Source organism: Trichomonascus vanleenenianus, assembly GCF_965637985.1.
Source record: "Trichomonascus vanleenenianus strain CLIB 3782 genome assembly, contig: TRVA0_032S, whole genome shotgun sequence".
Classification (NCBI taxonomy): Eukaryota; Fungi; Ascomycota; class Dipodascomycetes; order Dipodascales; family Trichomonascaceae; genus Blastobotrys; species Blastobotrys vanleenenianus.
In genome coordinates, this window is record NW_027481855.1 from 133,070 (window position 1) to 145,671 (window position 12,602).

General features: G+C 46.9%; 6 protein-coding genes across 6 annotated transcripts; 2 read left to right on the forward strand and 4 right to left on the reverse strand.

The window, feature by feature from the left end:
• Positions 1-51: 51 nt before the first annotated feature.
• On the reverse strand, positions 52-1,566 carry UBX3 (clathrin-mediated endocytosis regulator UBX3; the record flags this gene model as incomplete). Its single annotated transcript, XM_076686070.1, has 1 exon — positions 52-1,566. The coding sequence occupies one exon, from the start codon at positions 1,564-1,566 to the stop codon at positions 52-54; it is 1,515 nt and encodes a 504-aa protein (XP_076539734.1).
• Positions 1,567-2,073: 507 nt separating this feature from the next.
• On the forward strand, positions 2,074-2,469 carry SRP14 (RNA-binding signal recognition particle subunit SRP14; the record flags this gene model as incomplete). Its single annotated transcript, XM_076686071.1, has 2 exons — positions 2,074-2,176; positions 2,228-2,469. The coding sequence occupies 2 exons, from the start codon at positions 2,074-2,076 to the stop codon at positions 2,467-2,469; spliced, it is 345 nt and encodes a 114-aa protein (XP_076539735.1).
• A 1,742-nt stretch (positions 2,470-4,211) lies between these two features.
• Positions 4,212-4,676, reverse strand: TRVA0_032S01398 (uncharacterized protein; the record flags this gene model as incomplete). The annotated part of the gene is made up of 1 exon (XM_076686072.1): positions 4,212-4,676. The coding sequence occupies one exon, from the start codon at positions 4,674-4,676 to the stop codon at positions 4,212-4,214; it is 465 nt and encodes a 154-aa protein (XP_076539736.1).
• Positions 4,677-6,591: 1,915 nt separating this feature from the next.
• Positions 6,592-7,446, reverse strand: TRVA0_032S01420 (uncharacterized protein; the record flags this gene model as incomplete). Its single annotated transcript, XM_076686073.1, has 1 exon — positions 6,592-7,446. One exon carries the CDS (start codon positions 7,444-7,446, stop codon positions 6,592-6,594), a length of 855 nt encoding a protein of 284 aa, XP_076539737.1.
• Positions 7,447-8,967: 1,521 nt separating this feature from the next.
• MCH1 (putative transporter Mch1p) lies at positions 8,968-10,374 on the forward strand (the record flags this gene model as incomplete). Its single annotated transcript, XM_076686074.1, has 1 exon — positions 8,968-10,374. One exon carries the CDS (start codon positions 8,968-8,970, stop codon positions 10,372-10,374), a length of 1,407 nt encoding a protein of 468 aa, XP_076539738.1.
• A 670-nt stretch (positions 10,375-11,044) lies between these two features.
• On the reverse strand, positions 11,045-11,991 carry NPL3 (mRNA-binding protein NPL3; the record flags this gene model as incomplete). Its single annotated transcript, XM_076686075.1, has 2 exons — positions 11,045-11,889; positions 11,943-11,991. The coding sequence occupies 2 exons, from the start codon at positions 11,989-11,991 to the stop codon at positions 11,045-11,047; spliced, it is 894 nt and encodes a 297-aa protein (XP_076539739.1).
• Positions 11,992-12,602: the final 611 nt, after the last annotated feature.

A 12,602-nucleotide genomic window follows, 5' to 3' on the forward strand; every position in this document is an offset into this window, starting at 1 on the left:
AGGAAGTAGTGTACACGGATAAATAAGGTATATGCAAATGTATTTTGATCATCACTCATCGTCTTCGTTGTCTTTGACCTCAACGACAAGACTGCCGTTGGGCCACAGTGAAGGCTCGTCCTTGACCAATGCATCCGGATCAACAGCAATGACCTTCCGCGGCATGGGGCTCACCAGTTCAAAGTCGTACTCATGCTCATAGCCCTCTGGTTTGGACAGATGCTTACCAGAGGCCGCCTTAATGGCGTCGTAGCACTCTACAAACGCATAAACTTCCTCTAGACTGGCGTCGGGGGCAAACTTCTCTACAACCCGCTCTCCCGACATAAGTCTAATGCTGACCCGGGCCATCTTGTCGCCAACAGAAGACTCTTTGGTCTTGATGAGCTCTCCAGCGCGCCATTCGATCCACTGCTTGCGCAATTCCTCGCGACGCTCTTTTGCAGTTTCGAGTTCTTTCTGGCGCTCTTCTACTTCTTCCTGACGCTTGCGCTCTGCCTCTTGCTGTCGCACCCGCTCGCGGTCGGCGGCAAGACTTCGCTCGTAGGCCGAGTCCTGTTCCTCACGCAGCTGGCGCGACATATCGCGCTCCTGCTTGTCGAGAATTAGCGACATGAGCTTGGGCTGGTGCGTCTCCATCTTCTCTTCCAGCGTCGACACGAATCGCGCCGCGTCAACAACGCCCTTAAGCCGCGCCAAAATCGTCATAACGACCAGATTCGACGTGTGCGTCTTCGGGGCAGGTGCAATTAGCGCACAAAACGGGAACTTCGTCACGCCAAGCTCGCTAGCAAGCTGGTACGACTCAGACTCCCGCACATCGCCTGCCCACAGCACAATGTCTGGCCGCTTCATGAGCTGCACCACTTGCGGGTTCAGCATCACGTCACGGTTAAACGACTCGGTCAGGTCGTGTTCTACGCTCTCCAATACGACTACAAAGTACTTGAGGCCCGTCTTGGCCTCCTCGAGGGCCTGGCTGTACCCTCCTTCGAAGAATGGCAGCGTATGCTCGCCGTATTTCTCCTCAAAGTTCCGCGCAAATCGCGCGGCAACTGTCTTGGGGTCTACGTGGTCGCTTCTGACTGTCGCCGCATTGCGATTGGCCGGGTAGTACCCCGTGAGCCGGGGCAGCACGGGAAACAGCCAGGACAGGAAGTACAGCACCGTGTTCAGCACCTTGTAACCCAGGTTAAACGGCATGAGCAGCACGGTCTGGATAATTGAGAATCCCGTGCTGTGGCCTGGAGTGTACACAGCCGGGTTCGGCGTGATCCGTGGAGCCACGTCGTGACTCGGCTGGGCCTGGCTCAATTCCTCCATCAGTGACCGGGGAGGCGACCGCGAAGAAGCTGAGGAGGATGTAGCGGGCTGAGGAGGAGCCGCAGGAGCCCCATTGGCAGCTGGTGGAGGCACTCCACCATCAAAGTGGAGCATGAGAGCCGTCTCGAGGTTCCAATTAGATGCCTGGAGCAGCCGAACCGCGGCATTCCGATCCTGGACATTGGTAACATCTACAAACTGATGCACCAAACCGGACTGCTCGGGCGACAGATCTTCTTCCATCTTTTTATATATATACAAACTGGAAGGTCTACCTTTTACTGTATCCACGTTCTCCGGGTTTAGTACTCCTAGATAGTCATGTAGGTGGGACCTTAATGTGTTGGGTGTCGCTGGAGTGTGTATGCGGCTGGGGGGGCACAAGGAAGAGCGCCACTGGGAGAATGAAGTTACCCGGAAGACAGAATACTTACGGCTATTTCATTAGATATTATATTAATATTATATATATTGGTGAATTAATACCGTCAAAGGAGGGTAACGATTACCCGGCAGTCTTTAATTAACTATATATTGGTTATTTAATGCTATCAAGGATGAGGTAGGGGTAATTACCCGGCAGTAAATTAATTTATAAAACATTGGGAAATATTGCTGAATTAGTGTGCCAGTGGGAGGATGAAATATTCACCATTCGTATATACGTGCGCTATAAAACGAATAGACCCTGGGGAGCCTGCAGTTGGTTGTTGGGCTGCTATTATTTATTTATTAAAAAAAAAAAAGATAATGGCTACGAATAAACTGTCAAACGACGAGTTTCTGGTGAAGCTTAAGGAGCTATTCGCTGCATCTGAGCAGGCGGGCTCAGTTTACTTGCATCAAAAGAGACGTAAGTGTCCTAACGGTTAATTTATTGATGATATCTAACGAAATTATTTAGTCACTGATAAAACGGATGAGCTGTTGAAGGAGGATGGTATTGAAAATGAGAATGGCAGTTACTCTGTGCTGTTCCGAGCTACGGATGGCAAGAGCGATAAAAAGGTGCGACAGAAGATCTCAACCGTAGTGGTGCCTGGAGATCTGGAGAAGTTCTGGGAAGGATATACTGAGGCAGTAAAGAGTGGCATGGGTGGTCTGCGTAAGAAGGACAAGAAGAAGAAGAGCAAGAAGAAGGCATAGATTTTGGAACTTGGCTTGTATAACAATTACGTACAATGATGTGTAATGAACTTTTTATTCCCTGTATCAATTGCATTAAAAGTCGGCATTTTGCGATATTTTGCTAAATTGGCCTAATTTTCCAAGTCGGCCACTGATTTGACCGAATTTTAGAAGTCAGCTACTGATTGCATCCATGCCCAATTCCAGCAGCCACAATTAATAAAACCTTTCAGTTCTGGTATGACCAAGTGTTCTTTATGACGATACTCTGATTGAATCCAGGGCATCCAATCCCAATCTATCCAATCTAGGAAGTTCCATGCGCTATTTTCTTCCGCCCACCGTATAAGGGGTGTGATATATTTCCCCAGATGAATGTCAGGAGGGTCTTCTATTCACATACTCCCCGTTCAAAAGGCGCAACATCAAAACCAACGAAAACCAGGTCTATCTCGCGCGGAAATTCAATCTCCGTATTTCGGTCAGTAAAATATCTCGTTGGTACACTAAACTTTCAACATCACTCAATTTCTTCATCACCTGCTTGCGGATCTCCTGCGGAATTTTCGACGGAACCAATTGTTTCATCGTCAATCCTAGTACGTCCTCGAGTAATATAAGCCGAACTTCGCGTGTTTTCGATAACAAAGGGATGGGGACATCCACAGAAAAGGAGCTATAAAACTTGGGGATCAAGCTTCCCTGAAGCTCATGAAGGTCTTGATATGCACGCACCTCGTAAGTATAATGACGGTCCAGAATCCGAAATCGATCCCAAGTAACCCCTGTCATCATCGATATAGAGAGGGTCGTAGAATTTTGCTACCAGCTGCATACCCTGTAATTCACAATATTGCTCAGAATGGACTTCAACAAGAACAACTTGTATTCCAGACATTTCTCCAACTTAGATCGGTCGCACAACTTTCAGCTGCAAAATAAGCGGGCCAAAGCTGCCTGGCAAAGGAGGGCAGACCAGGCACTGCTCAATTAATGAAAGAGTTTTCCTCTCAGCTTTTTTTTTTCCTTTAGAGGCGAGGTTCAATGAAAAAACACAGGCGGCGGTGAAGAGCAATATGCTCACGGGTGGTGAAGCTTTCGCCGCCGACATAGGGGACAGGGGGCCAAGATGAAGCCCATTTTGCAAATTCCTTGTTCGTGGTCTGCCACATATTCTGGTTCTATGAATTTCATGAATCAATCGACAAATAAGAAGGGTGATACAAATATTTGTACTTTTGTACAATGAAGACTGACGCAGAACCTTTAAGATTGGTAAAAAACTGAACTCATGTGACTCCATAGGTGGGTGTCCTGAAGATCCTAGTCTAATAGTGAACCTTATCTACAATGGTTGTAATCACAAGTGATAATCAATTCCTTTAATTATTGTTCCAATTTCTTGTTTGGTATTTGATTTCCTCTCCCATTAAACAGTAAAAAGGGCCCTTAGTTGCATGGATAATGTATACATGAGCGAAAAAAAGGCTCTAGGAGAGTTACGTACGGCTACTGCAGGTCTGACAGACGCAATTAATGATCAACTTGGTGATTGCTTATTTTGCTGAAATGTTTTAATTGTAGCGTTCTGTTTTGCTGTCACTAAGCGCCGCAGGGCCACCAGAGCGAACAATTGGGTTGTATTGCTGAACACAAGGATCAAAGTTCTTATGGAGACTAAACCCAAAAAATATTATTAAATCTAGCTATCCACCGTGTACCGGTATCACTACCACGACTACTACCAAGACCAGCCACAATTAATAAAGAGCTTTCAGCTCTGATGTGGCCAAGTGTTCTTCATGACGATACTCTGATTGAATCCAGGGCGTCCAATCCCAATCTATCCATTTTAGGAAGTTCCACACATCATTGAGTTCTGCCCAGCGTACAAGAGGTGTGATATATTCCCCCAGATGCAGGTCACGACGGTCTTCAGATCCTTCAAGTTTTCCCCTTTGAAAAAGCGCCCTATGAAAACCAACGAATACCAGGTGTATGTCGCGTGGAAATTCAGTCTCCGTAATAATGACATTTTGCGGCCATACTTCTCTCAGTAAAACATCTCGTTTGTACACTAAGCTCTCAACATCAATCACTTTCTTCATTACCTTCTTGCGGATGTCTTGCGGAATTTTCGAGGGGTTAAATTGTTTCATCGACAATCCCGGTATATATTCGAGTAATATAAGCCGAACTTGGCGTGTTTTCGATGACCAGGGCATAGGGACGTCGACAGAAAAGGAGCCATAAAACTTGGGGATCAAGCTTCCCTGAAGCTCATGAAGATCTTGATAGGCACGTACCTCGTGAGTATAATCGCGGTCGGCAAGTCGAAATCGATCCAAATAACCTCCCTCATCGTTGATATAGAGAGGGTCGTAGAATTTGGCTACCAGCCGCTTACCCCGTATTCATAATCTTGCAGAGAATGGACTTCAACAAGAACAATTTGTCTGCCGATCATTTCTCCAACTTCGATCGATCGAACAACTTTCAGCTGTAAGGTAAGCGGGCCGAAGCTGCCTGGCAAAGGAGGGTGGAGCACGCACTGCTCAACTTGTGAAAGAGTATTCCTCTCCGCTTTTGTTTCTTTAGAGGCAACGGTCCAACCATCAAAAATAGAGGTTGGTGAAGGAGCAATATGCTCACGGGCAGTGAAGCTTTCTCCGCCGACATAAGGTACAGGGGGCTTATCCCAAGTTGAAGCCCATTTTGCAAATTCGTCGTTCGTAGTTTGCAACATATTCTGATTTTATGAGTTTTAAGAATCAAGCGACAACTAAAGGGTGATACCGTACAAATATTTATAGTTACCGGTACTTTCTAAAAGACCACGTAATATTAATTATTATATAACCTGTTATTGTAATATAAAATATCTATAACGTTATTCTACCGGTATTTAGAATAATAAATAATTTATTGTGCTGTCCACATCTGCCTCAATTTCTCTACTGAGGGCAAAACTTTGCGCCAAATTTGGAGGGAAACGTACTTCGCTGCTCCTGTCTCAGATGCCAGACAGAAGAGACACCTTTACTTTTTCTCCTTGCATTGTCGTCAAACTCGTTTTAATATCCCTTCAATATGAAGCGTTTTGTCTCTTGTTCGATGACGTGTCTCATCAAGTTGCACGGCTTGTACATGCAACACAATGCTCCCATCCTTTTTGTACATTTTCCGCGCCCAACACTTCTGACTGCTTGCATGTACCCCTGCGCTGTAGTCATGGCTGTATTGCACATTGCCGCATGCAGCATATTCGCTACAGTACCTACTGTAACATCAATATTACGGTTGCTTTTTCCTGAGCAGCTTATTCTAGTACTCTTTGAGCCGTAGGAAATAGTGCAATTTAAAGACTTACAACTGTATTGCTGGTTTTCACGTATCATTTCTTTAATTCAACTATGTTCTTTTTCAATTCAGTCCATCGTCTCGATCGAGCAGAGAGTATTTAGCCATATCATTGTCTCCGAGTGTAGGGGCCGGCGTCCGCGAGGGCAAAAAAGCTTAACGGGTCGTTTACTGGCTAACATTATGTACCAACCGTTTACACAAGCGGTGGCACTGACAGGGGCGTCGGTGATCAATGCAGCGTTAACCAGGAAGATCTCATCAGCCTTTGGATCAGCCATTGGCGCCGCGAGCTGATAAGGCAGTAATTCGAAAAATGACGAGTTCAAAAGGTAAAGAAAGGAGTCGAGTTTACATAGACTTCACCCTAGTAGATGACGAATGACATGTGTCGGGCTCCTAGCTATGGATGGGAGACGTTACCATAATGCATTACCGTGCGGTAAAGCAGAAGCAAAATAACATGAAAAAATCACAATCTTTAAAAATGACCAGTTCGTCTCAGGGTATTACATATGATTATATTTCTGGTAGCATAAAAGTACAATGCCGCAGCACAATGGATCCTTTTAAGAGTAGTGAGGGATCACATTTAACGAGGCGTTATAACCGTTATTGACCAACCAACACTCTTCGACACGAAAAGACTATGGGAGATGAGTGAATTTGTCCAAGAGAGGGATTGGGCATCTGTTACGACTGCGGAAACGAATTAATACACGATCGGATTAGCTATATGTGTCATGTATCATTATTGATTTTATTGCAGGCACTATATATTTAGCGGAGTCTTCTAGCTCGGGCTTCATCATAACGGCGTTTTAGCGGCTGGGCTACAGATGTAAACAAGAGGCTGCAGAAGGTCATGCCCTCTTCATCTTGTTTATTCTCCCAGAAAAAGGTTCCTCCCGCAGTATTTCTACCCTCCACATCTTGGGTGGAACTGAATAGAAACATTGCATTCCAACCAAATAAAGAGATACTCTGGCAATGTTTTGAGTACTTACTCACTTGAACTGATAATACACTGGCGTTATCCTCCAGCCAGGTTCTGTGGTACCTATCATAAGCTTCAGCGGCTTTTCGTCGAAAGTCTTGCTCCGTACATTGTGCGGAGGCAAAATCTTGTTCGCGTAAAGCACGGGTATTTTTGAGCTCGAGAATGTGAACAAGTTCCTTACTATCTCCGGAATGAAGTACCCATGCATAATTGGAGCGACATATAGGCTCTGATGTGGTCTGATACTGTGCTACGCCATAGATCTTGTCGCCGCCTCCTCGTTGAGCCACGTATGCCTGCAAAGCAAGGTCTACAGGATGGAGAATAAACTTATAGACCAACTTGGTGACATCGCCTTCTGTTTGCACCCAATTGTCTCCAACTGCGGGCATCAGCGATCTAAGTATGGATGACCTTGACCTGTTCCGTGCGGCGCGCAATTCAGCAAGCAATTCGTCAAAAATAGGCTCAAAGTCTCCGACCGGTACTTCACTAAAGATAGGTATCGCTTGTTCAATGTCATCAGATAGATGCGGACCGTAGATATCCCGATAAGTGAGATCAGACGCATACACGACCTCAGGTACTCCATCTGGCAGGCGGCGCTTCAACGCTGTGATGATTTGATTGATCATTGCGTAGACAGGGATAACAGATGTAAACGTAGAACCTGAGAACGACTCTGTCAATATATACTGCCATTGAGCGCTATGTCCCTTGCAGGAAGATACTATACATACTCTGCATCAAAGTGACTAGTAAACCTACGCTGAATCAAAAGTGGAAAATGTTTGCAAGTCATATTTATCATGGGCTCTGGGAGGTGTTGACCGATCAAAAATATCTCAATTGGCACTATAAGCACTGTAAGGCGGAGCAGGATGCGTTGCCAGGTAAACCCAAAGAATCTAGACTTACCTATCCAAATATCTGGCAACTATTTTAGCAAGTACCATTGGAAGGTACCTGTTAGTTTCTGCACAAATATGGAGTCAGCTCGACCAAACGCTTAATCCGAGGGGCCAAGCGTCATGCCGTTAAATTGGCTGAAACGGTATTGAGAACTCATTCGAAGTATTCCATGATTCAACAGCAGATGGCGACTTATTCTGAATTGCAGCAATAGTGTATCGCTATCGCTAAGTAACTGCGTCGTTGATTTGCGGCACATGTTTCATGTGGTTATTTGTAGATCTATCGCATGCTAAATGTATGCAGGGAGCCATTGCAGTTTCGGCACTTCCCAACGATGGTTCATTCTCCATTGGATTGGAAATTTGGAGTTTCCAGTACAACTACGAGCAGCTGTGGATTAGAAAGCAAGAGAGTGACTTACAATTTTATCACTACCTATGGTATTTACTCGTGCATAGGTGCCATAATATGAAGCAAGATCCGGGTGTGTTATTAATTATGCTATTTCATTGACTCGTAATACCCGACATGAAGCCCTGTGCAAGAGAAATTAATATATTACCATGTACAGTGTACGTATTGATATAACCACCAGTTACATTATTTGTAGCACTAAGTGCTTAGTACTGCTTAGTAGCCCCCTTAGAGTTCAATCGGCTTAGTTGACTGAAGGCGTTCAAGGGCTAGTTCAATGGGGTAGTCTAATAAAAGTTCAATACACATAATAATTGAGGACGGACTCCGCAATCTTATGCATCCTTATCATACCGCTATAATACCATAGCTTAACTTATCTGATACTCTGCGATAAGTATGACTGCATCTTTAAGATACTCAACAAGAACTAGGAATTCTAATAATAATAGCCACTTAACGTTATTAATTAAGTAATAATTGGGGTGGGTCGGATTAGCCGAGCTGGGCTAGTGTAGCGAATGCGTGCGGCTCAGTGCGGCTGACAACCCCCACAACCCTCCCACAACACATGTAGTGTAACACGTCTAGGGTAAAAGGCCCGTGGAGACGTGGGATGGGGAATGGCGGAGGGCGGTCGGCGGGGGCCGCACAAGACCGGAATCCGATAACGCACGATACAGCAAGAAGCAGAAGAAAGGCCATGCAGGACTGATAGCAAAGAGGAAGCGACATTGCATTACATGAAATATCACAGCTGTGAATGGCTGTATAAATAGCTGTGCATCTTCAACAATACCTTGCTATAGTTAAGCTTTTATTCACAAATGAGATCCCTGATAAACAAGCGATTTGGGGCGCTGGTAGCTTGTTGGCTCGCCAGTTTGGCCTGTGGTACTATCTACGTCTACTCAGCCTACTCGACGCAATTAGCCGATAGACTGGACTTAACTGCCACGCAGAGCTCGTTCCTCTCGCTTATGGGACCCGCCGGAGTCGCTCTACTCTCAGCGGTAGCCGGGTACGTCATAGACCACTATGGGACTCTGATCCCATGCTGTCTGGGCACTGTGGGTCTCCTTCTCGGATATTCCACCGTCTACCACGCCTATGTGTACACAATCAGGTCTGTACCGTTGATTGGAGCGGCGTTGGCGTTGGCTGGGTTCAGTTCGACCCTCGTCTACTCCTCGGCCGTCAAGACAGCAGCCTTGAACTTCCCACACGCCCGGGGAACTGCGACCTGCGTGCCCATGTCGGCGTTTGGTCTATCGGCTTTCCTGTTTTCGACGGTTGCTGGCGTGATCTTCCCCGGGAATACGGCGGGCTTCCTCATGGTACTGACGCTTCTCACGACGGGCCTAACCGCAGTCAACACTCCATTCATCCGCGTCTATGACCCTGAAGAGGAGCCAGATGTCGAGCATGCACCCCTAATCGCTGAGAGCTCCTCGCATCTTCATGAGAACCACCCAGAGGGAAGTCAGGGGATCCATATGAAGGACATTGCCCATGAGGAAGACCTCCTGGATGAAGTAGAGGAGCCGGCTGGTGGAATCAGCATCCTGCTAAGGACGCGATACTGGCAGCACTTCCTTACAATGGCCCTTATGAGCGGCCCGGGCCAGATGTACATTTACTGTGTCGGGTACTGCGTCCGAGCGTTGATGCGGTTTGGTGAAGACGACGTCCAGGTCGATCCCGGGACCGTCCAGAGCCTACAGGCGTTCCAGGTGGCTATTATTTCTCTGTCTAACTTTGCCGGGCGGCTGGTCAGCGGATCTGTATCGGACTACATTAAGAAGAAGTACTCGGCGCAGCGGCTTTGGCTCATTGTCGCTGCGAACGCTGTTATGATCACGGCTAACTTGCGAACAATCGCCACGACGGATGTCAACTCTATGTGGATCATGTCCCTTTTATTTGGATTTGCTTATGGTCTTACCTACGGTGTGTATCCCTCAATTGTCTCCGAGTGTTTCGGCATGGAGCACTTTTCGCAGAACTGGGGCTTTGTCTCCATTGCGCAGGTCGTAGCATCCTACGGCTTTTCGCTTCTGTTTGGTAAGATCTTTGACTCGAACGGCGAGTCCCATCCGCATGAGGGCACAGTTTGCTTCAAGGGCATATACTGCTACCAGAAGGCATTTATCATTTCCACTGGATTCAACATCTTTTTGTTCTTCTTCCTGTTTTATCTTATCAACTCGGTCTACCGAAGGAAGCTTAACTAGCAATTACTTCGTGACCAATGATTTATATGCTATTTGACAGAGAAGCTACTACTACAAGATGGTAGTTTAAAGCAATTGTTCCCCAGAAAAATGATGAGACAGAAGGATGGTAGGTTAAGTTTAGTACTCACCAAAAGAATTCCCATATTTAACAATGGTTACGAGTGATGATATTGCTGGGGCTTCTACCTCATTAAAAACTCGGTCTACTGAAGGAAGCTCAGCTAGCAATTACTCCTCAGAAGGACGTGTTCAACACCATTACTCCCTAGAAGGATGCTAGTTCAAATGCATTACACACTCCCCACAGGAGGGTAATTCTATGCCCCAGAAGGAGGGAAGATTAATACTCCTCAGAAGGATGGTATATTTAATACCGGGTAGTACATTTACGAGTGATGATGGGGTTACGCCCCAGACTCCTTACCTCCGCTTCGCGGAGAAAAACTGGTTCATTAATTATACACTGGTGTTATCGATCGTCATTAGTAGGAACGTCGTATGTCGTTGATATCGCGGGAAGAAATAATATAATAAAACAAGAATAATAACCAAAAAATGTAATAACCAAACAAAACACAATATCACGATTAATCAATCACAATTAGTCAGTCGCAATTAAATCAACCGCAGTTGGTCAATCGCAATTAATCAATCAATAGCAAGGTGATTACCAATTGTCGCCATTGGCTGGAGGAGGTGGTGGAGGAGGGGTTCGTTCACTGTCGTCGTAGTAATCGCCATTCTCAGGAGGCGGAGGAGGCGGCGGAGTCCCAGACCGCGAATGCGACCTGTCTCGATCCCGCCGAGGAGACCGCGTTCGAGATCGCGATCGAGACCGCGATCGGTAACGGTCACGTCGCTCTCGCGACCCAGAATGAGACCGCCCACGACGTCGCCCATAGTCCCGGTCCCGGTCCCTTCGACCGCCGCCACGACCACCAAATCGGGCCGCCAATGGGGGTGGTCGCGTGTCTTCTCGCACGTCCACAGCCTGTCCATTGAGCTCCTTACCGCCCAACACATCCAGCGCCCGGTCAAGGTCGTCTCGGGTCGAAAACTCCAAAATGCCAATACCCCGACGGTTAACGTTAGCGTACGAAATAGGAACCTCCGCCTGTCGCGCAAAGTCCTTGAGCTCTCGCCAATTCGTCGCTTCTGGCACGTTTTCCACCGTCATTCGGTACGTCGTCGACCGCGTTGGAGCGTACCGATCGCCGCCTCTTCGCGGTCGATCTCGGTCTCGGTCTCGGTCTCGTTCTCGATCTCGATCTCGGTCTCGTTCTCTGTCCCGGTATCGGTCCCGGTCCGAGTCCCGGTCTCGAGGAGGCGGCTTAGCCTTGGAAAACTCGACCTGAAGAGACTCGCCCATAAAGCCAGAGTTGTTCAGCTCTCGCACGGCGTTCTCCGCATCAGCGGGCTCTTTGAACTCCACGAAGCCGTAGCCTCTGAGCAGCTTGACCTCCTGCAATGGCCCAAACCGGGCAAACAGGTCCTCTACATCAGATCGTCGCGCTATTTCGCGTTAGCATTGTTTTTTTTTGTTCAGCCTTGTGAGAGCGACTTACCTTCAAATGGAATCGGCCGAATGAAAATTCGGACATCAGACATCGCCATCTTCGTCTTTGCTAGTATTTACCCCTGACTCCGCGTGGGTTCTTTCACCGATGGCTAGCTTTTACGTCAAATGAGAGGTAAAAGGTACGGCCAGCAGAGTTTTCCTTGAAAATTTCACGGTGGTCGCTTTTGATGTTGGGAACCCCGGGTTAAGTTGAATTTAGTTAACTGAGCCGCACCAATATGCCGCACGAGCCGCATTACCTATAATGGGCAACCACTATATAACTGCCTGATGTAAACGGCAGCGCTTGCATAATATGTAATTAAGTATTTGGTTGATTATGTAGGGGATATCTGCTTTCATCCAGCGTATTCGAGGGCCAGCCCTCGAGCTCCCGTAGCTGGGGGCTCTGCCCCCAAACCCCCATAATCACCATCAGCCAATCTCCGTGTAGCGGAGCTCCAGGGGGGTTTGGGGGGACCAGTCCCCCCATATACCATCTGTCATGAACTCCGGTGGAAATATAATTTATAATAAGTCTTTTTTTGGATTTGGGTACGATTGATGGTACCGGTAATTGAATGACATACCAGCAGGTTGACGGAATGTCTGTACTCAAGCATTGGTATTTGAATAACTACCATGTCATGAGGTTAACGGAATGCAT